Source organism: Pongo abelii, chromosome 1 (genome assembly GCF_028885655.2).
Source record: "Pongo abelii isolate AG06213 chromosome 1, NHGRI_mPonAbe1-v2.0_pri, whole genome shotgun sequence".
NCBI lineage: Eukaryota > Metazoa > Chordata > Mammalia > Primates > Hominidae > Pongo > Pongo abelii.
Genome location: NC_071985.2, coordinates 197,157,722 through 197,185,284, shown reverse-complemented (window position 1 = coordinate 197,185,284; position 27,563 = coordinate 197,157,722). Strand labels below are relative to the sequence as shown.

At 49.9% G+C, this 27,563-nt stretch overlaps 1 protein-coding gene across 8 annotated transcripts in view; it reads right to left on the bottom strand.

Moving 5' to 3' along the window:
- Positions 1 to 27,563, bottom strand: part of STK40 (serine/threonine kinase 40) — a 46,813-nt gene extending 19,250 nt beyond the window's left edge. The window contains exons 1-5 of one of the 8 annotated variants that reach the window (XM_063718819.1): positions 27,363 to 27,553; positions 9,177 to 9,409; positions 3,885 to 3,982; positions 2,552 to 2,671; positions 99 to 199 (exon numbers count right to left, since the gene is read on the bottom strand). In XM_063718819.1, the coding sequence (XP_063574889.1) occupies positions 99 to 199; positions 2,552 to 2,663 (213 nt within the window). In that variant the 5' untranslated portion in view covers positions 2,664 to 2,671; positions 3,885 to 3,982; positions 9,177 to 9,409; positions 27,363 to 27,553. 8 annotated transcript variants of the gene reach the window in all.

Genomic DNA, 27,563 nt, shown 5'->3' with positions numbered 1-27,563 from the left:
TGTTCACAATGACGCAGGTGTGAAGGTGGAGGAGGGAGGAGTGGGTTGGCATGACAGGCCCTGTTCCTGAGGCACCCTCACCCCCATGTCTCACTTACCTTCAGCTGATAGAAGTCATCTGTGCCATCTTTCCTCGCCAAACACTGCACTATGCTTGGCACCGGTGAGTTGCCCAGACGGGGACCTACGGCACAGAGAGCTGCTGGTCTACTTTTCAGAAGCCCTGGCTGTCACGACGCCAGGTCACCACATGGTCTTTTACTAGACCTTCTATTCAGGAGGGCACCATAGCTCACGTGCACTGGACTGACCCTCCAAGGTCTCCTGGTGGAGAGTTTTCAAGATCTCCCCTCCAAAAATAGAGGGGTATGTGTGCTCTGCCTGGAGCACATCCCGCTTTTGCAGACACATTTCCCAAAGACAGGTTTTCAACCCTGGGTGCACGCTGGAATCTCTAGGGAGCATCTATTAAAAACAAGAGATCCAGGCTGGGTGTGGTGGCTCACACCTGTAATCCCAACACTTTGGGAGGCTGAGGTGGGAGGACTGCTTGAGCCCAGGAGTTTGAGACCAGCCTGGGCAACATAGAGTGAGACTTCTTCTCTACAAAAAATAAAATATTGGCTGAGCATGGTGGAGCACACCTGTAGACCCAGCTACTTGGAAGGCTGAGGTGGGAGGATCGTTTGAGCCCAGGAGGTTGAGGCTGCAGTGAACTGTGTTTGTGCCACTGCACTCCAGCCAGGGCAACAGAACAAAGCCCTGCCTCAAAAAAGTCAACAAAACCCAAGAGATACTGGATCCTCTGAAGAGCAACTTCAGGGTGAGGATCCAGGAAACTAGAGCTGCAACAGGTTCCCTGGTGATTCTGATACAGCCCTCTGGCCCCTGTTCAAGTGCCAGCTTTGGGGACTTTCTGTACTTCTGGAGATGCACAGTGCTCACTGTCCCGTGACAGCGCCTTGCCCAAGCTTTGAGAGTGGAAATCTGATGTCACAGTGCCTCTGCTGCGTGAAAAACTCTTAACGAAGCTCCACTGCTCTTTGTTTTCCTTTTTACCAGTGCAATGTTCATAGACCCACTGCTCTGAACATACCACCCAAACTCCCTTGTCTGGCCCCCAAGGCCTTGCATGATTCAGTTCCCGCCCACCTTTCTAACTGAGGATGTTCCATTCCCTGTCCCATGCCATACTCCAGCTTCTAATGTTGGGCTCCTAGTTCCCAACATGGTAAGCCCTTTCCTGCTGCTGGGCCTCTGCAGTGCTGTTTCTTCTGTCTGCAATGTTCTTCCCCAGCTTTTCCCACAGTTGCTGCTTCTCCTCAGGTGTCAGCTCACATGGTGCTTCCTCATAGACAGGCCTTTCTTGCCTGCCCTACCTACGGGCCCTTCTCATCTCACGTTATCGTGGAACTTCCTTCAAGGCACTTGCACCACCAGTGATGACTGGTGAGTTGTTTACTCTGTTTCTCTGTGAGGGCAGGAACTTGTCTGTCTTATTCACTGCTGCATGCCTGGCAAACAGCACAGGCCTGGCATGTAGTAGGTACACACCATTAACTATGTACTGAATGACTGGAGCTGGAACTACCCTGTGCCTGTAAGTCCAAAATGCTGTCCCAAAGTAAAACTCATGCCCGGTCTCTGGCCGCAACCCTGACTATAAGCAATTTGGACTGCTGGTCCTTATGCATCATGCAGAAACGCTCTGCTGCTTCTCTGGCCAACTGCTAACACCTGTGCCAGGATTTCTGTGCCAATTTAAATAAATCTGGGGGGCTATACAAAATGCTTTGTGAAATTATGTCATCCAAGAATGGCATAAAGCAGTGCCTTGGATGATAGATCTTGGGTTTTCATTTTATTTTATTTCATTTTATTTTATTTTTTTAGAGACAGAGTCTCGCACCATTGCCTAGGCTGGAATGCAGTGGCGTGATCACGGCTCACTGTAACCTCAAACTCCTGGGCTCAAGTAATCCTCCTGTCTCAGCCTCCCAAGTAGCTAGGATTACAGGCATGTGACACCACGCCTAATTAATTTTTATATATTTCTAGTAGAGACGGGATTTCACTATGTTGCCCAAGCTTGCGAAGTCTTGAACTCTTGGCCACAAGTGATCCTCTCACCTCAGCCTCGCAAAGTGCTGGGATTACAGAAGTGAGCTATTGCACCTGGCCAGAGCTTGGGTTCTAATGCAGCTAATGACTTCTAATGGGTGTGCTTCCTGTGGGCACATCACCATTCTATGGGCACACATAGGATTCTCTGTGGGGAGAGTGGGAGCCTAGCTATTGGCTAAGGCTGATCTAAGGCTGGTATGGCTTAAACACTGACAGCCCCTGGTACAGAGTGACCCAAGGCTTGGGTCTTCCACTGATATAAACATACTCCGTTTCAAGTAGTGCCCAGGCCTGGGGCAGGGCAGGACCACGCACTACTGTGGGTGGGCCACCTCACTCTGATGTCTGTAGGGTCAGATCATGCGAGCCAGTGTGCCCTGCCCCTGCCTCCCAGCCCACCCATTTTTCCCAAAGGTCAGAGGCTTACCAAGGATGAATGGTCCAGCTCTCTTTGCATTATTTCCAGAAATCCCACTTCCTAGAGCCTTGGCCCTGGCCGACGTTTCCCCAGCTCCTCTGTCTGATGCTCTCCGCTTCATTCTCAGCTCTAGACAAGACAGAAAGACCCCTTCTCACTGAGTAAGTCAGCGAGTTTCCTTATGCTAACCCAGCCTGCAGGTCTTTGACTTGGGATGCGTCACACAGCTGCCACTGCTGCTGTTCCGCTGCAGCCTCCACCTCCTCCTGCTCCCAGAGGAGCATCCAAGGCTCCAAGTGACAAAGAACCACAGCTCCTTTACTTGGGGTTAATTAGATGCTAAAGGTGGACATCCTTTAAGGCAGCATATATAGGGTACAGAGGCGGGGAGCCAACACACCACCACCAAGTGGCCAGTTAAATTCAGAGAGGAGAAAACTGGGCTTTGTGCAGATGCTAATGGCAAACAGAGCCCCAAGAGACTACCACAGAGACAGAGAGGAGAGCCAGCCCCATCCAGCTGAACCCCAGCCCTGAGGTGAGCAATTATTCCCAAAGTGAGACCTGCCCTCCAAATACCTACAGCCTAATGACCCGAGGTGCCCATTCCTGGCCCGTATCTGGACAGTGGGCCCCAGGAATGGGATGCTTGTTACATGAGGCCTGGGGGCTTCTTATGCCCACGGAGTTTGATGACTGCAGCCCTGAGAACCCCTCTCCCCATCTTTCCTTGACTCTCTGGTCCTCTCAGGTGAAAGAGCCCCCCAAAGTTGTCAATGGCAGGGTTTACTTTCTCTTCCCTCATAAACTCTTACTTTTCAGAAAAAGAAAATTCATTGTGTAATTAAGAGTCAGTTAAAGAACACTACTGAAGATCACTGAGCACTCTGATTTGCCTGATAATCCTGAGATCCTCCTGCGTAAAAATGAAAGGCGGACATTGGGGCCAGAGGCTAAAAGACACCTCTGGACACAGATTAAAAAATAACAGATAAAAACACAAAAGAGGAGTTGTCTCTTCCAGCTCTCCAAAGTCAAACACCTCGGCAAAGCAGGGTCTGGGGGGGACAAGGAAACAGATGTGTACAGACGAGTTCCACATGGGGAAGGTCAGGGTCACAGGATGCCCAGTGTGGGCGCGGGGCTCCGGGAAAACTTCCCTAAGGATACAGGAGTGGGCAAAGGGCAAGGACCTTCATGGTAGGAGGGCCTCAGTGAGCAAACACGCCCAGGTAAGAAATGGCACGCAAGCCACCAACTCCAGGTAGTTTGTGTTGCTGAAGCATCCAACGCGAGGCAGGGAGTGGTGAGAGGTGGCCCAGGATAGAGGCCTGACACCCACCTTAGGTGTGTAGCCTTTACCCTTCCATAATGGACTCAAAAACACAGAACTCCAGCCTGTTCCTGTATTTTTCTTCATATAAAAGTAACTGATGTTCTCTGCAGAAACATTAGAAAATACACATATGCAAAAATAAGAAAATAAGGTACCCATGACTTTACCTCCCAGATATAACTGCTGTTAACATTCAAGCATGTTTTTTCTGTGTGTGACTGTGTGTATGCTTATATAAAGTTTTATTATTACAAACATGTGGACCACGCTGTGATACTATTTTATGTTTCCTTTTTTCCCACCTAAAATACATTAAGGGAGGCCTGGCGCATTGACCCCATGCTTTTAATCCCAGCACTTAGGGAGGCCAAGGTGGGTGGATCACCTGAAGTCAGGAGTTCCAGGCCAGCCTGGCCAACATGGTGAAACCCTGTCTCTACTAAAAATACAGAAATTAGCTGGTCCTGGTGGTGCACACCTGTAATCCCAGCTACTTGGTGGCTGAGGCACGAGAATCGCTTGAACCCAGGACGCGGAGTCTGCAGTGAGCTGAGATCATGACACTGCACTTCAGCCTGGGCAACAGAATAAGACTCTGTCTCAAAAAAAAAATTAGCTGGGCATGGTGGTGGGCGCCTGTCTCGGGAGGCTGAGGCAGGAAAATCGCTTGAACTGGGGAGACGGAGGTTGCATGAGCTGAGATGGCGCCATTGTACTCCAGCCTAGGGGACACAGCAAGACTCCATCTCAAAACAAACAAAAACCATTAAGGATAAATTTTATAGTATGTGAAATACATCTCAATAAAGCTGTAAAAAACAAAACAAAAACCCATTAACATCCCTGCATCACAATATTCTTTTGCAACATCACTTGAGATAGCTACACAGGCTCCTTGGTACAAATATACAGTGATTTCTCTGACCATTCCCTATTTATGGACATCTAGGTTCTTTCCATTTAAAAAGAATTAGCCGGACGCAGTGGCTCACGCCTGTAATCCCAGCACTTTGGGAGGCCGAAGCGGGCGGATCACGAGGTCAGGAGATTGAGACCATCCTGGCTAACACTGTGAAACCCCGTCTCTACTAAAAATACAAAAAAAAAATTAGCTGAGCATGGTGGCGGGCCCCTGTAGTCCCAGCTACTCGGAAGGCTGAGGCAGGAGAATGGTGTGAACCTGGGAGGCGGAGCTTGCAGTGAGCCCAGATCACACCACTGCACTCCAGCCTGGGTGACAGAGCAAGACTCCGTCTCAAAAAAAAAAAAAAAAGAATTAATGGTCACGCACATACAAGTATACGTCTTGTCAGCCAGGTGCGGTGGCTCACACCTGTAATCCCAGCACTTTGGGAGGCCAAGGAGGGCAGATCACGAGGTCAGGAGATCGAGACCATCCTGGTTAACACGGTGAAACCCGGTCTCTACTAAAAATACAAAAAATTAGCCGGGTGTGGTGGTGGGCGCCTGTAGTCCCAGCTACTCGGGAGGCTGAGGCAGGAGAATAGTGTGAACCCGGGAGGCGGAGCTTGCAGTGAGCCGAGATCGCGCCACTGCCCTCCAGCCTGGGTGACAGAGCAAGACTCCGTCTCAAAAAAAAAAGAAAAAACAAAAAAACAAGTATACATCTTGTCATACTTATCTGTCTCCCTCTGGATAAATTCCAAGAAGCAGAATTGCAGAGTCAAGTGGGGCACATTTTTAAAAAATCCCCATTAGGCTAATACAAGGGGGACATGTTTTTAAGGTATTTGACAGATGCTGCCAGGCTGCTTCCAGGATGGCCGTGCCAATTTACAGTCCAGTGAGTTCCAGAACTTGCACCAGGACTGAGTTATTTCCTTATTCTTATAAATGGCTAATTTGGTGGGCAACAAAAAGCATAGCATTTTAAAATCCACAATTCTTTCATTATTTCTGAGGTTGAATTTGTTTCATATGCTTACTGGCTGTGTCTATTATTTCTTTTATTAATTTCCTTTATATTCTTCTTCTGTTTTTTACTGCTATGTGTGTATTAGTGTTGCTGATTTTTAGAAACTCTTTCTATGTAAGGATGTAACTGACATACAGCTTTTTCATCTTTTTTTTTTTAATTAAAAAAATAAAAAGAAATGGTTAAGAAATGGTTAAGGGCTGGGTGCGGTGGCTCACGCCTGTAATCCCAGCACTTTGGAAGGCTGAGGCGGGAGGATTGCTTGAGCCCGGGAGTTCGAGACCAGCCTGGGCAATGTTGCGAGACCCATCTCAATAAAATTAATATAACATTTAAATTTTTTTAATTAAAATTAAAAATAAGGTTGATTTTTTATGTAGTTAAATATTTCTGTCTTTTCCTTTAGTTTGTTTTTGCTGATACTCCTGGAAGCCATCTCCTACTCTGAGAACAGGTGTGTCTTCACCAGTAAGGTGAAATCCTCACATGCTATTGTTTTGGCCCTTATTCTTTTTTTTTTTTTGAGATGGAGTCTCGCTCCTGTTGCCCAGGCTGGAGTGCAATGGCGTGATCTTGGCTCACTGCAACCTCCGCCTCCCAGGTTCAAGTGATTCTCCTGCTCAGCCTCCCAAGTAGCTGGGATTACAGGCATGTGCCACCACACCCAGCTAATTTTGTATTTTTAGTAGAGATGGGGTTCCTCCATGTTGGTCAGGCTGGTCTCGAACTCCCGACCTCAGGTGATACGCCCGCCTCGGCCTCCCAAAGTGTTGGGATTACAGGCATGAGCACTGCGCCCGGCCTGTTTTGGCCCTTATTCTAAACCCTAGGAGACTGACTATATGTGGTGAACCAGAAAGTAGGAGGGATGATCCAATGCACTGCAGGTCTAATCTACCAGGCTCACCTCCCATCATCCCAATTTGTTTTCAGAGCTGTGCCACTGGGGAGCACAGCCATGACTTAATTTTGAGAATAACTAGGATTGTGTAACTCACTGAGCCCCAACAGTCCCCAGATGAAGCAGAAGCCACAGTTAGGCTTGGCTGGGCCTTCTGCCAAAGAGGCTCATGCTGGAAGCAGATTCAATGTCATTCACATAAAAGCAGAGAAGGGTAAAACTGCTTCTAGAAATATCTTTAAAAGCTGGGCAGTAATGTATCTGGCACTGTGTTCCTGCTCTTTGCTTGGCTAACTCCTACGCATCCTTCTCAATCTAAGTATCACTTCCTCAGAGAAGTCTTCCTTGATAGCCTCATGACCAGTGGGTCCCAGTTAGTCTCACTCATGGTGGTCTGTAATTTTCCTCCATAATACTTTCCAGATTTTGTAACTATGTATTTATTTGTGTTTATATGCTTAATGTCTGCCCCCCTCCACCAGAAAAATTCCACAACTAAAAATTTCACAAGGAAAAACAAATGTATAAACATATATATAAAACCATTGCAGCCCACTGCCAGGCCCAGCAGATACTCCATGAGTGAACGGATACCTTCCCTCCAGTTGGTGACAGTCATTGCCAGGGTCAGTGGCCCTGGGCGTGTCCTGCACTGCCCACTGCTTCCAGTAGTAAGTTGATATCACCACCCTTCTGATCCTGTTCCCTGTCTTCCCGGGAGCAGTAAGCCTCCTCTTTCTTTCCCAGGTCCCTGGAGAGCACCATGGAGGCGCGTAACATCTGTGTAGACGCTGCCTACACGCCTACGCACAGGCATGGTCTAGACAACAGTTTGCAAGGAGCAGCTGCAGCACAGACAATCAGTGGGCTCAGCCTGACCCGCCCCTCCCCCCACTCAGGATTCGACTCAAGCAAATGGCATGGGAACTGCTCCAAGACACAGGCCGACAGAAGGATGGCAGCAGACGGGCAGGGAGATGAAAAAGATGCTCGCGGGGGAAGAGGGAGCAAGGCTGCCTCCCTTCCTGCCACCCTTCATGCTACCCAGAGTTGACTGAAGCAAAGGAAGCGTCATGAAGAGGCAGGCCCAGAAAACTGGAAGCTGCTGCAGGCTTACTAGTAGGGTGAGCAAAGACACAGCTCCCAGGGACAGACCCTCCTTTCCCTGCCCCATCCTCCAATCATCTGGCTGTGCGTCCCTCCAGAGACACGCCTGCAAGTGGTCCACAAACACTCCTCTAGGGGGCCTGCTCAGAGGGACCCCGGCTTCACAGTGAGATCTGTGATGCCCCAGCTACTCTGGTCTCAGGAAGACTGGGAGCCCAGGTCCCCCCAGACACCTGGTCCTCAGGCTGGGGTGCAGGGCCCACTACTCGGTGCCCCAGGAACTCAACAGTTCTTGCTTAGCAGTCTCTGGAGCTTTCAATTTGTTAACTCTTCTACATTCTTTTTTTTTTTTTTTTTTTTGAGACAGTCTTGTTCTGTCGCCCAGGCTGGAGTGCAATGGCACAATCTCTGCTCACTGCAACCTCTGCCTCCCGGGCTCAAGTGATTCTTCTGCTTCAGCCTCCCAAGTGCCTGAGATTACAGGCACCTACCACCACATCCAGCTAATTTTTTTTTTATTTTTTATTTTTAGTAGAGACAGGGTTTCACCATGTTGGCCAGGTTGGTCTCGAACTCCTGACCTTAGGTAATCCGCCTGCCTTGGCCTCCCAAAGTGCTGGGATTACAGACATGAGCCACCACACCTGGCCAACTCTTCTACATTCTATCCTCACAAGTCAGCACCAGTCCCCTTAGAACCTGAACTCAATGGGAAGCTCAGTGAGGCAACATTGAGGGTGAGGGGAGGAGGCCAGGAAAGAGCAAGACAGCCCAGCTGGCACTCCGCCGTCCACAGGCTGTAGCTGTGCCCGATTCTGAAAGCAGGGGGTTCCATTGCTTTGCCAAGCCTGGGGAGCAACTGTGGGCCTCAGTGTGAGAGGGCCTCACCTGTGGGACAGCTCCCACTTCATGGCCTGAGTAGGGGGTACCTGATCTTACTCTGTCAATTTGGGGCTAAAGTCATCTCACCCTAAAGCTACCGAGCAATGTGAGCCCAGATCTCCCAGCAAGGCAGTGAAAGCCAGGCCATCAGAGCCACATAAGGGTTCCAAGGCTGAAGATGCCTAGAGTCCAGTGGTATAGTGTGACCAGGTCCAGGAGAGCTGGCAGGGATAGCTCTACCCCATGGTTCCACCTGGTAGACACACCAATCTCCAAAGGGATGAGCGGTACAAAGACGGCACTGAGCAGATGAAACGCTGCCACTGATCTCCCCAGCTCAGTCTGTCCTCATGTCTACCCAACTACAAAGCAGCTGAAGCCTGGCCAAGGCATGGAGGGTCCTCCACTCTACACTGAGAAGCATCCCCACAGGCGGCCACATAGGAGCACACATATGCTGGTAATTACCTACTTGGCATACAGTAAGGGACTGTCCAGGATGAAGAGGCTGCCAGCCTCTCTGAATAGGTCTGTGGTCATGCTCCAGTTGGAGGTGAAGTGTGGGTGGTGGGGAGGAGTCTGGAATTCAGACCTGGTGCCTCCAGCTTAAGATCTCTTGGAGCAGGATTGCGGGAGGAGAGCAGAGCACATATATTGTGCTATAAAACTTTTACTGCCGAAGGACATAGCTTCTGGGTGTGTGCACTGGTCAAAACAATTGAACAGTACAGTTAAAAGACATGTGAAATCACTGTGTGTAAATATACCCACATTTTTTAAAAGGCAAGCTGCAATCTTAACCAAGTGGTCAAAGTTACTATCACCAATAACAGAACAAAGTGGCATCACACGCCTCCTGACATGATGCCCTTAATAAACATGTACTACTCATGCTATATATATATATTTTTTCGAGACAGGGTCTTGCTCTGTCACCCAGACTGGAGTGCAGCTTCCACCTGCCAGGCCCAAGTGATTCTCCCACCTCAGCCTCCTGGGTAGCTGCGACCACTGGCACACATCACCATACCTGGCTAATTTTTTAAATTTTTTGTAGAGAAGAGGTCTTGCTATGTTGCATAGGCTGGTCTCGAATTCCTGGGCTAAAGTGATCCTCCCACCTTGGCCTCCCAAAGTGCTACGATTACAGGCATGAGCCACTGCTCCCAATCTACTCATGCTATTTTTTTTTTCCAAAAATGTATAATTTCAATCTAATCATGAAACAAACCCAAATTGAAGGACATTCATCATAGGCCTGTATGTTTCAAAAACATCCATGTCAGGCAGTTAAAGAAAAGCTGAAGAATGATTCTAGATTAAAGGAGACTAAAGACATACAACAAAGAAATACAATGGGTGATCTTGGAGAAAAAAGGCATAAAAGACATGATTGTGCAACTGGTAAAATCTAAATATAGACTGTTTATTAGATAATAGTATTGTATCAGTTAAATTTCCTGAACTTGCAAATTGCATTGTGGTTCTACAGGAGAATGCCCTTGTTCTTAGGTGATACATACTCAAGTGTTTCGGGGTGAAGGGTCATGAAGTCTGCAACTTACTCTCAGGTCCCCCAAGGCAGAGGAGAAAATCCAACCTGCTCAAATAGCTCCCAAGACCCGATTCACAGGTTCAGAGGGACCTGTGGCTTGTGGGTACACAGCCCGCAGTGGCAGAACTTGCAGTCTCATATATGTTGGGCAGAGCCAGCCTGGCATGAACAGGAATTCAGTCTTGTATGGCCCCCTCTCTTCAACACTGTGCTATTATCAAAGAATTGGTGGGTGGGGGGGCCTCCATGCAATCTCCAGGCCTGCCACCTGGTGGCGTCTTTATGTAGTGCAGCTTCACAGGGTTTCTCTGCATCAGGTGCAGGATGGTGGGGCCCTGCTCTCCTCAGGCTGATCAGGAAGGATGCACTCCATGGGAAGAGCTCACCTCAGCCACCTGTGTAAATGGGGCTGGGCAATCAGATCCCAGGAGACTGCCGTCTCTCTGCCTGCTGTGGAGGTCCTCCAAGGGCTCCATGCTCTTCAGGAAGAACCCCAATTCCTCAGTGAGCCTAACTACACCTACAATACCTCTCCAGCCTCACTGCCTTTATATGCACCCTAAATCCAGCCACACCAAATGACACAATCCCGAGTATGCCATGAACATCCCTGCCCCGCCCAACTCTCCCTGGTTGGCACATCCTTCTCCCTTGGTCCTCACTGAAATGTCACCTGCTGCAGAAAGTCTTCACAGAAGGCCTCCTGCCAAAGCTGGCTGCTCCTCCTCCAACCCCCAGAGCACCTGAGCACACCTCCGTCCCCTCCCACTGTGCTACAACCATTGGTTTATCTGTCTGACTCCCCCATCTCAGGCTGTGGGCTCCCCTGAGGGAGCAACTCCAATCCACCGCTGCCTCCCTGCACCCAGCCCACTGCCTGGCGCAAAGCTGGAAGAGAACACAGTGTGGGGCTGTTTGCTGGGCATCTATAAGGCACCATGGTCCCTGCTGGGGCAGGAGACAGAGGCAGTTGAATAAAGAGGTACAAGGTGTGATTCACAGGAAAACTCTGTCCTAGGAGGGGCCAGTGGCTGGAGTGGGACCCTGAAGAAAGTACAGATGGTCAGACTAGCCAGTATCTGCCAACTCATGGCTGGAGACAGGGTGCCACAGCTGTAGGTAACTGGGGCTGCACTGGATAGTCTGTCCAGGAAAACTCCCATGTCAGAAATGCATGAGGCAGAATGGGGTCTAAGCTGGCTGATCATCAGGGGTTTTGCTTAGACAGCATTTGCTGCTGGAGAGCAACCCCTACTGAAGAATTAAACCTGTTCACAACATGCCTGCAGCTGTGCAGAAGCCCTCACTGACGAAGGGATGGACCAGGCCCTGTGCGGGAGAATCCCCCAAATCCAGCCAAACGATCTGCTTTCCTGTGGCAAGATGTGGGGAGTGTGTGAGTGGCAGCCTGGCCTGTCCCTTCACACTGGTGACAGGTCCTCCAGGCCACTCCAGGTTTGTGGTGTGAAGGTCCTTCTGCTGGTCAGAAAAATTCCAACCACTTTCGCTTCTCTGAAAAGAGAACTTCTGGCCTAACTATGCATTTATCTGACTACACCTGGGGTGAAATGATGACACTCGAGGTGAGTGATGTGAAATCTGAATGAGCAATGCAACTGAGGACACCACCCATGCTCCGCAGACCACTCGTGCACACTAGGTGGCTGCCAGGTCTCTTGTAGATTCCTGCGCGCCTCTCTGGGTGGTGAATTTCAGACTTAAAACTCACAAGGGCGGCTCACACTCTCAGATTAACTATCAGAACTAATTTTTACACATGGCTTTATAGTTTACAAAGCATTTGTGAATATAATCATCCCTCAATATCCATGGGGGATTGGTTCCAGGACCTCTGACAGATACCAAAACCCAAGGATGCTCAAGTCCCTAATATAAGATAACGTAGTATTTGCATGTAACCTGTGCATATACTCCTGTACTACTTTTTTTTTTTTTTTTTTTTTTTTGATGGAGTCTCGCTCTGTCACCCAGGCTGGAGTGCAGTGGCAAGATGTTGGCTCACTGCAACCTCCGCCTCCTGGGTTCAAGTGATTCTTATGCCCCAGGCTCCTGAGTAGCTGGGATTACAGGTGCATGCCACCATGCCCAGTTAATTTTTGTATTTTTAGTAGAGATAGGGTTTCACCATATTGACCAGGCTGGTCTCAAACTCCTGGACCTCAAGTGATCTGTCCACCTCGGCCTCCCAAAGTGCTGGGATTACAGGCGTGAGCCACCATGCCCAGCCCCATATACTTTAAATCATCTCTAGATTTATAATACCTAATGCAACGAAAATGCTGTGTAGTTATTATACTGTATTAAGAAATAATGAGAAGAAGGGCCAGGCGTGGTGGCTCACGCCTGTAATCTCAGCACTTTGGGAGGCCGAGGCGGGTGGATCATGAGGTCAGGAGATCGAGACCATCCTGGCTAACACAGTGAAACCCCATTTCTACTAAAAATACAAAAAATTAGCCGGGAGTGGTGGTGGGCGCCTGTAATCCCAGATACTCGGGAGGCTGAGGCAGGAGAATGGCGTGAACCCGGGAGGCGGAGCTTGCAGTGGGCCGAGATTGCACCACTGCACTCCAGCCTGGGTGACAGAGTGAGACTCCATCTCAAAAAAAAAAAAAAAAAAAGAAATAATGACAAGAAAAAACAGTCTGGCTGGGTGCCATGGGTCATGCCTATGTAATCACGGATCATGTGATCCTGCCACTGTACTCCAGCCTGGGTGACAGAGCAAGACCCTGTCTCCAAAAAAAAAAAGGACTGCGTGCAGTGGCTCAAACCTGTAATCCCCCAGCACTTTAGGAGGCCGAAGAGGGCAAATCACCTGAAGTCAGGAGTTCGAGACCAGCCTGGCCAACATGGTGAAACCCCGTCTCTACTGAAAATACAAAAAAATTAGCCGGGCGTGGCAGTGTTTGCCTGTAATCCCAGCTACTTGGGAGGCTGAGGCAGGAGAATTGCTTGAACCTGGAGGCGAAGGTTGCAGTGAGCTGAGATTGCGCCACTGCACTCCAGCCTGGGTGACAGAGCGAGACTCCGTTTCAAAAAAAAAAGAAAGAAAAAAATGTCTGTACATCTGTACATGTTTAGTCCAGACACCAGACACAAGCATCCTTTTTTGTTCCTGAACATTTTTGGTCTGCAGTTGGTTGAATCCACAGACGCAGAACCCACGGATGTGGAGGGCTGGTACATAATGATAACTGATCACCTCCCCACAACACACACACAGAACACAAAATTTTCTAGAAAAAGAAATTGAGCCCAGGCACGGTGGCTCACGCCTGTTACTCCAGCATGTTGGGAGGCTGAGGTGGGAGGATCACTTGAGCCCAGGAGTTCAAAGCTGGCGCAGCTGGTAGACCCGGCTACTTGGGCGTTTTAGCTTGCTTAGTTTGGAGGATTGCTTGAGCCCAGGAGTTCGAGGCTGCGTGAGCCATGACAGCACCACTTTACCCTGGGGAACAGAGTGAGACCTTGTCTCAAAAAAAAAAAAAAAAAAAAAAGAAAGAAAAAGAAAAAAGAAATTAAGACTCAGAGCTCTGAGACCTGTCTGAAGTCACCTGGCTAGCTGTTGGAAGAGCTGGGATATAAACACAGCTTTTTCAATGCTGAATTCCATATTCTTTTTCCCTGACTACACTGCTTCCTCAATTGCTCCTTCTCCACCCAATGTCTGCATGGTTCCAGGCATGCCAAGCACAGACTTACTTATAAACAATCATTCTCCTGGAACCAGGGTGCTGTCAAGCCAGAAAGCTGCAGGTGAGCAGGGAGGGAGAGAGGTCATGCTTCCCTCAGAAGGAGGCATTTCAGGGGCTGCTGAGTGGGGCCTCTCTGGAGAAAAGGGCTGAGTCAAAGGTCGGTTACTGAGATATCCCTCCACTAGCCAACAGGCAGCATCCCCCACCCTTCCCTGACACAAACACTCTGGGTGCCACCCCGGTACACTTAATACTCACATGTAGATGCTTCTACCAGGGATACCTACAGACCTGCTCTCCATCCACAAAGGCAGTCCAGGAAACCCAGAGGAATTCACAGCTCAGAGAACCAAGGGTTTCAAGCCATGGACCAGTTACGCAAATGCCAACTGGGATAGCAAGATGGATTTGGGGGTCATGGAGGTCCGGGCTCAAATTTCAACTTCTGACACTCACTTATTTTGTGACTCTACACTAGTCACCTACCCTTCAGGGGCCTCAGCTTCCTCATCTGTAAAACAGAGATGGTAATATGCCTTCACAGGACAGCTCAATGATGCTGTGGCTGGCGGTGTCACCAGGTCTTTGCTGGGTGAAGAGTGGGTGCTCCCTGCTCCGTGCTGAGGCCACTTCCCTGTGGCAAGTCTCTGCAGGTATGCCTTTTTTCATTATCATTTGATGGGCACCCACCGCTTGCCAGAAACCATTCCCAGTGTTTCCCAGATTCTCTCTTTAACTCGCACCACTTTCTGATGTGGATTCTCCCCTTCTATTATTGAAAAAGCAAAGCCTAAAGACTGTGGCCCAGGTAGAGGCTCTGGTGAGGGCTTTTCCGCTGAGTCTGAATGACAGCCATTCCTGAAGAAGGCATGCACCCTCTCCCCGGGAGCTTGGTGGCTATAAGCAATCTCCTTAGGAACCCACTGGAAGCCATTTGCTTTGTGCTCAGGACAGATGCTGACAGGCTGGGGAGGCGGATAGAGAGGAGGATTAGTAATCCCTCGATTTCAGCCAGGACTCCCTGATGACAAGGATTCATGCATGTGCTGTCATCTTCACTGCTCCAAAACAGAGTGATGATTTTGTTCATTTTTAAAACGCAGGACATGTATAGCTCCAATTTGTCAAGAATACATAATATCACATCATTTAATGCACAATATCACATCTCCAAATGCTGCACTTTATTGCCTTGGGGGTTATAAGTGAACTGGCTTCTTCCAACCGGAGCTCTCTTTGTATAGGGTGACCCCACACCCTGAGGCCTGCTCTGCTCCCAGCCTGTGGGAGAGTACCTGCTGCAGCCAGAGAGGAAGTGACTCAGCCCAGTGGGAAGTGGGAGGGGCAGTCAGCAAGAGGGCCCTGCGCCCAGCTTGCTCCCCCAGCACATCCTCTGCCACTGCTGCCTTTCCTCAGCAGGACTCCAATGTGCTGAGCACAGCAGGCCTGGGGGCCAGGCAGGGCCTGAAAGTCCAGGGTCTGCAGCTTGGTGACCTAGCTCTAGTCTCCTCCAGGAAGCAAGGTTCATGAGTTAGCCCCACATAAGGAGACTGCGTAATCAGTGACATCCCTCCTCACCCCATTACCCCGAGGAAGTCCCCACTGGGCTTTTCTGTGACTCCTTTGGAGGCTGCAAAGAAAGCCTAGAAGCTAAAGGCCCCTGGCCAAGGGGATGCATCCCAGAGAAATTCTGGAAGAAAAGTCTCAGGGCTGTGCACACAGAGTTAAGAGAGAAGCTTTCTCTGCAGGCTCTTCTGGGGAAAAAATAAATGGAGTTAGAGACCGGTCCCCATAGCCCTGAACAACGCCGGCTGCTCCTGGGAGCAAAGGGCTTCACCAGCAGTCACGCTGAGAGCCACCAGAGCAGAATCCAGGGCAGCATTGCCAGCCCTGCCACCAGCTCTCCCCTCCCAAGGGCCTCCGGAAGCAGCTGATGTGACAACAAATAATCCGTCACTGTGTGTGGGTGTCGGAGGAGGAAGGGACAGACGTACAAGCTCTTTCTCTGGGCCATACTGGCCTGGCATCTCCATCCAGAGAGGTAGCCTGGGAAAGCAGCCAAGCACTCTGGCTTAGGGATGTTTGCGGTGGCCCCTTGCTCTTCAGGGTGCCTTCTGCCATGCGCAGTGACGGCAGACTGAGTCACTGGCAGGTCTTCCCTGTCATACTGGCCTGCTCTGGCTCATTTGGACTAGAACAGGAGATTGCAACAAGGGAGATCCTGGCATGGGCATGTGACTAAGAGTCCCCTCAGCTCCAACCATCAGTTATTGCTTTGTGCAGTGACTCAGTCCTGGAATAAGGTCTGTCATGGGGTCCCATGTGGAGTTCAAGTTCTTACCACCCACGATAGCCCAAATCAGGCAAGGAGAAAGCAGCAAGCAACTGCAGAACAACTGGTTGATTCTAAAAGCCACCATTCTGTCCACTGTGTGACATGGACACATGCTTCTCTGCTCTGCAGTCTTCTCATCTGGAGGACAGGGACAGCACTACTCCCAAAAAGGGTTCCCTTCAGGATTGCCAGGGCCCAGTACATAGAAGGCACTAGATGCTTAACTTAGAAATGTTATGTTTCCTGGCCAGGTGTGATGGCTCACGTCTATGATCCCAGCACTTTAGGAGGCCAAGGCAGGTTGATCACCTGAGGTCAGGAGTTTGAGACCAGCATGGCCAACATGGTGAAACCCCATTTCTACTAAAAATACAAAAATTAGCCGGGCATGGTGGTGGGTGCCTATAATCCCAGCTACTCAGGAGGCTGAGGCAGGAGAATCACTTGAACCCAGGAGGTGGAGGCTGCAGTGAGCCGAGATCATGCTACTGCACTCCAGCCTGGGTGACAGAGCGAGACTCTGTCTCAAAAAAAAAAAAAAAAAAGAAATGTTATGTTTCCTTCTTTCTATCCCAGATTTCCAGAGTGACAGAGAGGAAAGCCCAGCCAGGCCAGGCCTAGGTGCTGCGCTTCTCTTTATACTGTTTTCAACAGCAAAAATCACCACAATTATCCTGTGAGAAAGGCAGTCTGGATTGGGGCCAGCAAACTGCCTTTCCTTAACTGTCTCTGTTAAAAATTAAATTAAATTTCATAACTTTAGGCCGGGCGCGGTGGCTCACGCCTGTAATCTCAGCACTTTGGGAGGCTGAGGTGGGTGGATCACCTGAGGTCAGGAGTTTAAGACCAGCCCGGCCAACATGGCAAAACCCTGCCTCTACTAAAAACAACAAAAATTAGCTGGGCGTGGTGGTGCGTGCCTATAATCCCAGTGACTAGGGAGGCTGAGGCAGGAGAATCATTTGAACCCCAGAGGTGAAGGCTGCAGTGCGCTGAGATCGCGCATTGCACTCCAGCCTGGGCAACAAGAGCAAAACTCCATCTCAAAAAAAAAAAAATTTCACAACTTTGACAGCGAACAATACAATTCACTTTCTGAAGTTTGACTGAATGTTGAGGGCTATGGCTGCTCAGAGGGGCAACAGGCTGCCTGGTATGATTAGAAAAGCCAAGAGCAGGCGGTCCGTTCAGAGTGCCCCTCTGTTGGCCTCACCTGCTCTGAATCACCAAGAGCTGGACACGGCAGATCACGAGGGCCAGGAGCCACCACTGAAAGACTGTGTCCATGCATTGAGGATGTGTTCATTACATGTCTGCTTATACACAGGTCTCGAGAAGGGTCTGGTCCACCTCAGGTGTCCCAGGCTCTGCACAAGCCCAGAACGTATGCAGAAAAAAGGTGTGAAACCATAGCCAACAAAGAAAAAGAAAATGTACCTGCCTCGGGCCTAGCGATGCCAGTTCCGGGGATGGATCCTGCAGATATACTCACACAGGTTCACAAAGATAACGTGCTCAACAAAGGTCCCTATAGGGCCACGTGTAGCAGCAAAAAACAAAACCATAAAAATCTACACACACACACATATGCCCCCAAGGCAGGAAACTATCTAAATGGCCATCCAGAGAGGACGGGTTAACTAATTATGTTCATCTAAACAATGGAATACTATGCAGCCTTTCCCACTAGGTACACACCTGCTGATAAAGATGTCTATGTTACCAAAATAAGCACACTGCAGGAATATATGTACAACATAATCCTATTTGGGTTAAAAAAGATTATACACACCTTTGAATAAGCATAGGAAACTTCTAGAAGAAATTTTTTTTTTTTTGAGACGGAGTGCAGTGGTACAATCTCGGCTCACTGTAACCATCACCTCCCCTGTTCAAGCAATACTCTGCCTCAGCCTCCCGAGTAGCTGGGATTATACATGCTCACCACCACACCTGGCTAATTTTTGTATTTTTAGTAGAGACGGGGTTTCATCATCTTGGCTAGGCTGGTCTTGAACTCCTGACCTCATGATCCACTTGCCTCGGCCTCCCAAAGTGCTGGGATTACAGGCATGAGCCACTGCGCCCAGTCTAGAAGAAATTTAAGTGGACACCTCCAGTCAATAGAACTAAGGGCCCAAGGAGGGGAGGGAGAGCTTTATTTTATATTCTCCCATATTATTTAACTATTGTACCATAAACTACTAAACTAACAATACTTTTTTAAAATCTAAAGATTTTCTGAACCCATTAGAATTATTAAGAGTAGTAGTGGAGCCAGGCGTGGTGGTTCATGCCTGTAATCCCAGCACTTTGGGAGGCCGAGGTGGCGGATCATGAGGTCAGGAGTTCAAGGCCAGCCTGGCCAACATGGTAAAACCCCATCTCTATTAAAAATACAAAAATTAGCCGGGTGTGGTGGCATGCACCTGTAGTCCCAGCTACTCAGGAGGCTGAGGCAGGAGAATTGCTTGAACCTGGGAGGTGGAGGTTGCAGTGAGCCCAGACCATGCCATTGCACTCCAGCCTGGGCAACAGAGTGAGACTCTGTCTCAAAAAAAAAAAAAAGAGTAGTAGTGGGATCAGGGGAGGCTGGGCCTCAGAGAAGGCAGACTTGAGAGAGTATGGCCTGGGAAGAGGTGTAAGCATAAGTGCCCTGGATATGTGAGCTTGTGTGCCAATGCAGTGGTGCAGCAAAAGAGTGAGAGGCAGAAGGACAAAGCCAACACCCCTGCAGCTCTCCGGGTAGACTGCAAACATGCCTATAAGGAACTTCCTGCTTGCTGCCTGGCATCCATAAGGGCTGAAAACTAGCTCAGGATGCCTCTTTTGGGACACTCACAGGTTCACTGGCAAGAGCTCACCTGGGTCTTGCTAGAGCTGGCCCCTGGGTCCTCCCTGCCTGCCATGCACTAGGCTGAACATGGTAGAGGCCATAAAGCCCTGTGTCTCATGACTACCTCAAGCGCAAAAACTGTCATGCCCATTTTACAGAGGAGGAAGCTGGGGTTGGAGACAGGAAGTGACTTGTTCAAGGTCACTCACTTCAGGTTCTGAAGCCACATCTGATCTAAGCCTAGGCCCTTAACTGCTGGGTGACATGGTTGCAAGTCTCCTTGCCCACTACCCATAGGGCAGGTCGGGGAGGGACCTGTCTCAAGGCAGTGGCAGTTTCCATTCTTCAGGCAAAAAAAAGGGACTGGTTCAGCTTTGGGGCTGGCTCTATGAGCCCAACATTCTATGTGGGCTGGACTCCCTGGGACCAGAGCCTAGCCAGGATGGAGGAAGGGGACATGGGCTTTAGAGTCACACAAATGTGAGCTGGAAATCCCAGCTCTGCCCTTACTGGCTGTGTAATAGCAGACAGTCTTTTAACCCCGCTCTGAGCCTGAGTGTTCTCTGTAAAATAAGAGACAACCCTTACTTCCTTAGATTCAATAATGCATTGCAGTATTGCAAAGGATCTGGGAGGTGGTGGGGCTTTTGTTTTTTTTTGAGACGGAGTCTTGACCTGTCACCAGGCTGGAGTGCAGTGACGTGATCTTGGCTCACTGCAACCTCCGCCTCCTGGGTTCAAGTGATTCTCCTGCCTCAGCCTCCTGAGTAGCTGGGACTACAGCCGTGTGCCACCATGCCCAGCTAATTTTTTGTATTTTAGTAGAGATGCGGTTTCACCATGTTGGCCAGGATGGTCTCGATCTCCTGACCTCATGATCTGCCCGCCTCGGCCTCCCGAAGTGTTGAGATTACAGGCGTGAGCCACCGTGCCGGCCAGGCCTCCTTTTTTTTGCTGGTTTCCTTCCTGTTTTTTCAGAAGGGACCACTCCAGGAGTCAGAAAAGAACATACACTATGAAACTTACCCCAAACTCAGTAATGCTGAAGTGCCATACTTATTGCAAAAAGTAGCAGGACTCTTGCTCCCCAGGGTTGGCAGATGCCAGCAACAGGATTCCAAAAGCCCCATGGAATGCTGGGCTACACCAGGCCCAAGGTCCCCAAGGCGCTGAAACGAGCTTCTCCCTAGAGCACTGCTATGCCCTCAACACACCTCACATCAGCTCTGCCCCAGAGAGAAATGACAAGCACATCAGTCCTGCTCTTTTTTTTTTTTTTTTTTTTGAGACGGAGTCTTGCTCTGTCTCCCAGGTTGGAGTGCAATGGCACGATCTCGGCTCACTGCAACCTCTGCCTCCTGGGTTCAAGCAATTCTCCTGCCTCAGCCTCCTGAGTAGCTGAGATTACAGGCACCCGCCACCATGCCCGGTTAAATTTTGTATTTTTAGTAGAAACAGCGTTTCACCATATTGGTCAGGCAGCTCTCGAACTCCTGACCTCAGGTGATCCGCCCGCCTCGGCCTCCCAAAGTGCTAGGATTACAGGCGTAAGCCACTGTGCCCGGCAGTCCTGCTCTTGCCAATTCCCACTACAATGACCAGTCCATTCTCTCTTCCTTCTGGACTCTTGCATCCAGACTTCCTAAAGGCTGAAGATCTATCTCTTTTGCCAAGTAGGTGGCAATGTGTAAACATATTTAGAGGCGACAGCTTTATTCTGCATGCCAAGACCCCTTCTCAGTTTTTCTACCTCTGGTGCTTTCCAACAACTAGAGTTCCTTTGAAGCCATCAGGCCTGTAGACTGCTAAGTTCTGGGGAGCCTGAACTCACACCCAAGACTGACTGTCATGGCCAGGAGAGAATGAACACCATTGCGTTGTAGCCTCTTTTTATTTTTTTTTTTGAGATGGAGTCTCGCTCTCTCACCCAGGCTGGAGTGCAGTGGCGCGATCTCGGCTCACTGCAAGCTCCGCCTCCTGGGTTCACGCCATTCTCCTGCCTCAGCCTCCCGGGAGTAGCTGGGACTACAGGCGCCCACCACAACGTCCAGCTAATTTTTTGTATTTTTAGTAGATACGGGGTTTCACCGTGTTATCCAGGATGGTCTCGATCTCCTGATCTCGTGATCCGCCTGCCTCAGCCTCCTAAAGTGCTGGGATTACAGGTGTGAGCCACCACGCCCGGCCTGGGTTGTAGCCTCCTTAGGGAGAGGGAACACCTGTGTTCCCCTCAGGACGTACGACCTCAACCCAAAAGAATAGATTCACTTGCTGGGGGAAAAATAAGGCTGCCCCAATTTATTAAAAGGAGGCCTAGAAATTCTTTAACAATAATAATAATAAAGGATAGTCTTTGAGGCAGCAATTCACTTCTAGAAATTTATCCTGCAGATGATACCTAAGATGGGCAAAATCATATGTATGAAGAAGGCACTTCAGCAGAAGTATTTAGAGAGTAGAATGCAGAAAATAACCCAAGTGTTTGTTAGCAGAGAGCTTGTTGAATAAATTACACTCACAGTGGGACACATCATAGCCACAAATGACCCAGACCTGCATGTGCCAAAGTGGAACTATCTCTAAGATAGTAAGTAAATCACAGCAAGCAATTCCATCCTTTCCCCTCTTGGATCTTGATTACAGAGCCTGGGAGGATACACGGGGGCTGCTGTGGGCCCTCGACTACCTTCAAGGCCAGAGTCTCACCTGAGCAGGTGGAGGAGAAAGAAATGCTCTTGTTTCAGATCATTTTCTCGTTTACTTTCTTTACACCACAAACCCAAGGACAAATCATGTAAAAAAATCTCCCAAATTCCAAAGGGCCTGTTTGAAGGCCCGCCCACCAGCACACCCCTCACTATATCCAGCTGGGGGACAGCTTCTGGCTCCCTTAGAACTTCAAGGGTCAAGGACACTGGGCAGCTTTCTCTCCCTTCTCTAAAGGTTCTGAGCAAGTCCTGGGTGGCCTCTGGCAGATATCAGTTCTTCCTGAGAAGAAGGACTGAATCTGCTGAGCCGGCATCAAGCAGCAAATCCAATTTCCAGACCTCTCTCTAGATAAGATCTCCAGGGGGCACTGAGAAAGCCTCTCTCCCCTGAGGGTCTCTGCTGTTCAGGACCCCATCAGTGGGCTGTAGTATGCTGAATCAGGGTGGATATTGCCAGAGGGAAGGGTTGCTCTTAGGGCCATTGGAAGGCTGAAGATTTATCGTTTTATAGATGTGAAACATGAAGAGGTTCACCTCCCTGGTTAAATCTGGGCAGAGGAAAGGTGAAGGAAGGAAAGCTGCCCTTCTCCCAGGTGCTGATTCAGGCGAAAGCAAAGGGAAGCCTGGCCCAAGTCCAGACAGGGTTCTACAAGACCTTCCAACTGATCCTCTCCCGAGAGGGTGTGCCCAGGGTTTACTGAACGAAGCTGGCAGACTTCACTGGCCATTATCTTCTCCTTGAGCCAACCCTATCTCTGCATTATCATTCACTCTGTCACCCAAACCAAGGACCTCAAGGTTACCTGTCACCATTCCTCCTCCCTCTGGCATCACTTCCAAACACTCCCAGAGTCCAGTTGATTTCCCCCTAAACAGCTCATCTCTGCTCTTCTTCTCAACCCCATTGCCTTTGTCCTGATCCAAGCCCCTCTCAGCCCTTGCTGGGATTACTGCAACAGCCTCCTATGGGGACTCCAACCTCTCCCCGACCCACTCCATCCTCCAAAGCAGATGCAGGTCCAATGGTATGTTTCCTCCACTTAATGCAAGGCATCCATCACCAACAGAATACAAAATTCAAGCATCTGAGCCCTAGTGCCTGCCTACCTCTCAGGCACATCCTGCAGTCAGTCCCTTCAAACTCTGGGCTAGAACTCCTGTGGTTCCTAAAGTGCCACACAAATTACCACATATCCATGCTTGTGCTAGGCTGCTCCTCCTGCCTAGAGGGCTTCATAGACCCCCAGAAAACTCTATTCATTCTTCAAGATCCAATTCAAGTTCTTTTTTTGAGACAGGGTCTCACTCTGTTGTCCAGGCTCGAGTGCAGTGGTGTGACTACAGCTTACTGGGAGTTGGGAACTCCCAGGTTCAAGTGATCCTCCCACTTCAGCCTTCCAAGTAGCTGGAACTACAGGTACATGCCACCACGCTTAACTAATTTTTTTCTTTTTTAATTTTAGTAGAGATGGGGTCCCACTATGTTGGCCAGGCTGGTCTTCAACTCCTGGGCTCAAGCGATCCTCCTGCTTCGGCCTCCCAAAGTGTTGGGATTACAGGCGTGAGCTGCTGTGCCCAGTCCAAGTTCTAAGGGCTCTCTGAAGTTCTCCCCAGTCTCCTCCTCATCCTAGAGCTCAATCACTTCTTCCATTGGGTTCCCCCACATGCTACAGACTTCTGTGAGAGACTTGCCAAACTGCGCACATGTTAACTGGTTAGGAACCTGCCCCTAGATCACAATCTCCTCCATGGTAGGGCCTGCCTCTCCATCCTCCTCCTGCCCCCAGGACCCAGCAGAGCCCCAGCCACACATGGGAGCTCATGTATGTGGAATCAGGGCTCTGTATTTTGCGCTACCACACTCATCAGTGTGTGTGATGCCTCTTGATGCTGCTTATTCAGGTACCAGACTAGGGTTGCTAGCAGGGACACACAGAGAAGAAATTCTAAATACATTTACTCCCATGTATACTTTTTTTTTTTTTTGAGACAGGGTCTCACTGTGTCACCTAAACTGGAGTGCAGTGGTGCAATCTTGGCTCACTGCAGCCTCGATCTCCTGGGCTCAAGAGATCCTTCCACCTCAGCCTCCCTAGTAGCTGGGACTACAGATGCGTACTACCATGCCCAGCTAATTTTTGTATTTTTTGTAGAGATGGGTTTCGTCATGTTGCCCAGGCTGGTCTTGAACTCCTAGGCTCAAGCGATCCGCCCATCTCAGCCCCCGAAAGTGAAGGGATTACAGGCGTTAGCCACTGCGCCTGGCCAACCCATGTATACTTTAAAGTACTATTTTTTCTCAGCAGTCCTACTTCTATTTTTAAAAATAGTTCTTTTAAAGAGCCAAGCTGAATCATCTGCATGGCTCCCATACAGACTGGGTAAACTCCCCTTAGATTTTCTTTTCAGAAAGAATAAAATAAAATTCTGTGATCCTGTGATCCCTCAGGACACTTCTGACAGCTCAATGGGACATAGTTCTAGTTGCCATGAATTGCTGCAACTAATTCCTAAAAGTTCTTTCCTGTAGCCTGTAATAAGAGCTAACATTTACTACTCAGTGTCTGCTAAGTACTCATCCTGTAACATCTTACTTACGCCTCACAACTGCCCTATTAGGAAGGTACTCTTATTGTCCCCATTTTACAGATGAGAAAGCTGGGATGGAGAGAATAAGTAACCCCTAGTGACCAACAGGGATAGAAGTAGAACACAGATCTGTCTGATGGCAGAGCCAAATAAGGATTTTTTTTTTTTTTTTGAGACAGAGTTTCACTCTTGTTGCCCAGGCTGGAGTGCAATGGTGCGACTTTGGCTCACCGCAACCTCCGCCTCCCGGGTCAAGAGATTCTCCTGTCTCAGCCTCCCGAGTAGCTGGGATTACAAGCATGCACCACCACGTCCGGCTAATCTTGTATTTTTAGTAGAGAAGGGGTTCCTCCATGTTAGACTGATCTTGAACTCCTGACCTCAGGTGATCTGCCCACTTCGGCCTCCTAAAGTGCTGGGATTACAGGCGTGAGCCATCATGCCCAGCCTCAAATAACCTCTTAACTATTACAATCTACTGCTTCCCCAAAGGTCAAATTAAAAGCACAAGTTAGCAAACACAGCACCCTTTACAACTGGCCTTCTGAGAGGGCAGTCTTATCTCCCCAGCTGCTCAAGCAACCTACAATCCCAGGAAGAGAGGGCCACATGTGCCAGGCACTTCTGCGCCAGGCAGAGAAGCCCAGGCCAATGCAGGAGCTTGCCATCTGGCACTGGTTGCACATGGTGCTTCCTCAGCAAAGATCCATCGCCCCAGCACCAACTCTCCTCTCTCAGAAGCCTAGGTTTGTCTCTGAAGAGTTCTCCAGCCCTTCAGTCGCTCCTGTCCTCCTCCTTCCCTCCTCTACTGGGACTCCAGTGAAATCTTTCTAAAATATGTAACCAATCATGTCATTCCTCTGCTTCAGACCTTTTCACTTGCTCCCGGCTGCCCTGGGCATGATATCTCAAATTGTTAATATGGCATTCTTTCATCAACCTATACTGCTTCACTTGCACCATATCAACTTCCATACCACTAGATTGAACAATCTGAGATTTCTGGAATAAACTATGAGTTTATTTGTCTATCTCACTCTCAAAGTATTCACTTTCACCTGGCTAAGCCTCTCCTCCTCTCCTTTTAGACTCAGCTCCAGCATCACCTCTGCCAAGCCTTTCCATGGCACACTCCCGTCCCCACCCCACCCCCAAGGCTGAGCTCGCAGCTTTCTCCCTTTCTCCACTGGGCTCCCACAGTACTCTGTTGCTGCTGCTATTAGCTGCTGCTGCTGCTTTTTTTTTTGAGACAGAGTCTCACTCTGTTACCCAGGCTGGAGTGCAGTGGCTCGATCTCGGCTCACTGCAACCTCTGCCTCCCGGGTTCAAGCAATTCTCCTGCCTCAGCCTCCCAAGTAGCTGGGATTACAGGCCCGTGCCACCACGCCCAGCTAATTTTTCTATTTTTAGTAGAGATGGGGTTTCACCGTGTTAGCCAAGCTGGTCTCGAACTCCTGACCTCAGGTGATCTGCCCGCCTCGGCTTCCCAAAGTGTTGGGATTACAGGCATGAGCCACGGCGCCCGGCCACTACTAGCTTCTTTAGACCACATTTCAACCATTTGTTTACAGGTCAATTTCCCTTAATTAGACTGTATGCTCCTTGAAATAAAAATAGATAACATTTATTGAATTCTTATTACGTGGCAAACACGGTTGTATGTTTTACATGTTAACTTTTTACTCTTCATAATATGTCTCTATGTTATCATCCCTGTTTTATAGATGAAGACACTGAGGCACAGGGAGACTAAGCAATGTGCCCAGGTACACACAGCTGGAAAGTTGCTGAGCCAGAATTTGAACTCAGGAAGTCTGGCTCCAAAGCCTACTCTTAACCACTATGCTGTCTAGCACTTGCCTCTAGGCAAGGACTCTTGTCGTGGTCATGTGAGAAATGAATGAATGAATGAATGAGGACTGTCTAACCCAACCAACAACTTGCACAGCACGGCCATTAGGAAGCACTAAAGGAGCTCACAGGCACTGTTTACAAACAAGATTATTTTGGCCCTACAATTACACATTCTACTCTTCCTTATCTCACGCAAAACTACTCAAAGAGGGAAAGGCGCCCAGCCCAGTATGCCTACCCTCTTCCCCACTGGTTCTCAAAACCAAAGCAAAGCCAACCGGTTTCCTCCAGTGACTTAAAACAGAGCAAAGTCTATCCTGCCACACAGAGGGCGGCTGTCATCTCTTCCTTCCGCTAACAAAAGGGCTTCAAACCTGGGGATTGGGGTGGGCAGAAAACTCGGCATCGGGAATCCGAATGTCCCTACCTACTGGCTGGAAGGCGGGGCCCAGTGGCGTGGGAATGGGCGGGCCTGACCGGCTCGGCAGGTGAAACACTGACCACAGCAAGCTCTCCTTGGAAAAGGCCGGCCAAACGTGGCCTTGGCAAGCAGGTAGCTGTGACTCGTACCTGAACGCCGCCCGGGATATGAAAATTCCCCAGCAGCGGTAGCGCCCGTGCCAGAGTGAGGGCTCTTGGAGGAAGCTCTGGCTGGCCCTCCCTGGGGACTCGTTCTAACTATCAAGTCACCCTCGCGATTAGGAGGGAAACACGGAGAGGCAGAAGGTGTTTTTTTGGGAAGATCTAGCTGGGTTCACACGCCGGTTGCTTCACTCACTGGCTAGGTGACTCTGGGCAAAGCTGGCAGTGCCCACTTCCCAGAGCTGCGGCGGGGACTGACGCTCCCGCGGCCTCCCGGTACCCGGCGCGAGGCAGCCCTTGCCCCTGCCGCCGGGGAAGGGAAGAGCCCCCAGCGGAGGAGGGGGCATTCGCCGGGGCCATTTCTGCTGCACCCAGATGGCTTCAGGCTGTCACTCCGATTCCACCGCCGCGGCCGCCGGGGCCCGCCCCGCCTACCCGCAACCCCCACCCGGCTCCCCGCTCCTGGACCCCTGCCCTCACCTTCGCCGGGTGGTCAGAGCTGTTCGCCCATAGTCCGTAGCCCAGAGCCGGGGCTGCTCGGCTCTCCGTCCCGGGGGGCCGGGGCCGGGCTGGAGGCGTGCGAGCCTCTCACCGCCGCCTCTCAGCGCAGCCACCCGAGCCGCCGCCGCCACCGCCTCCCTCCATGGCTGCGGCGCCGCCACCTGACAACGGAAGTGACGC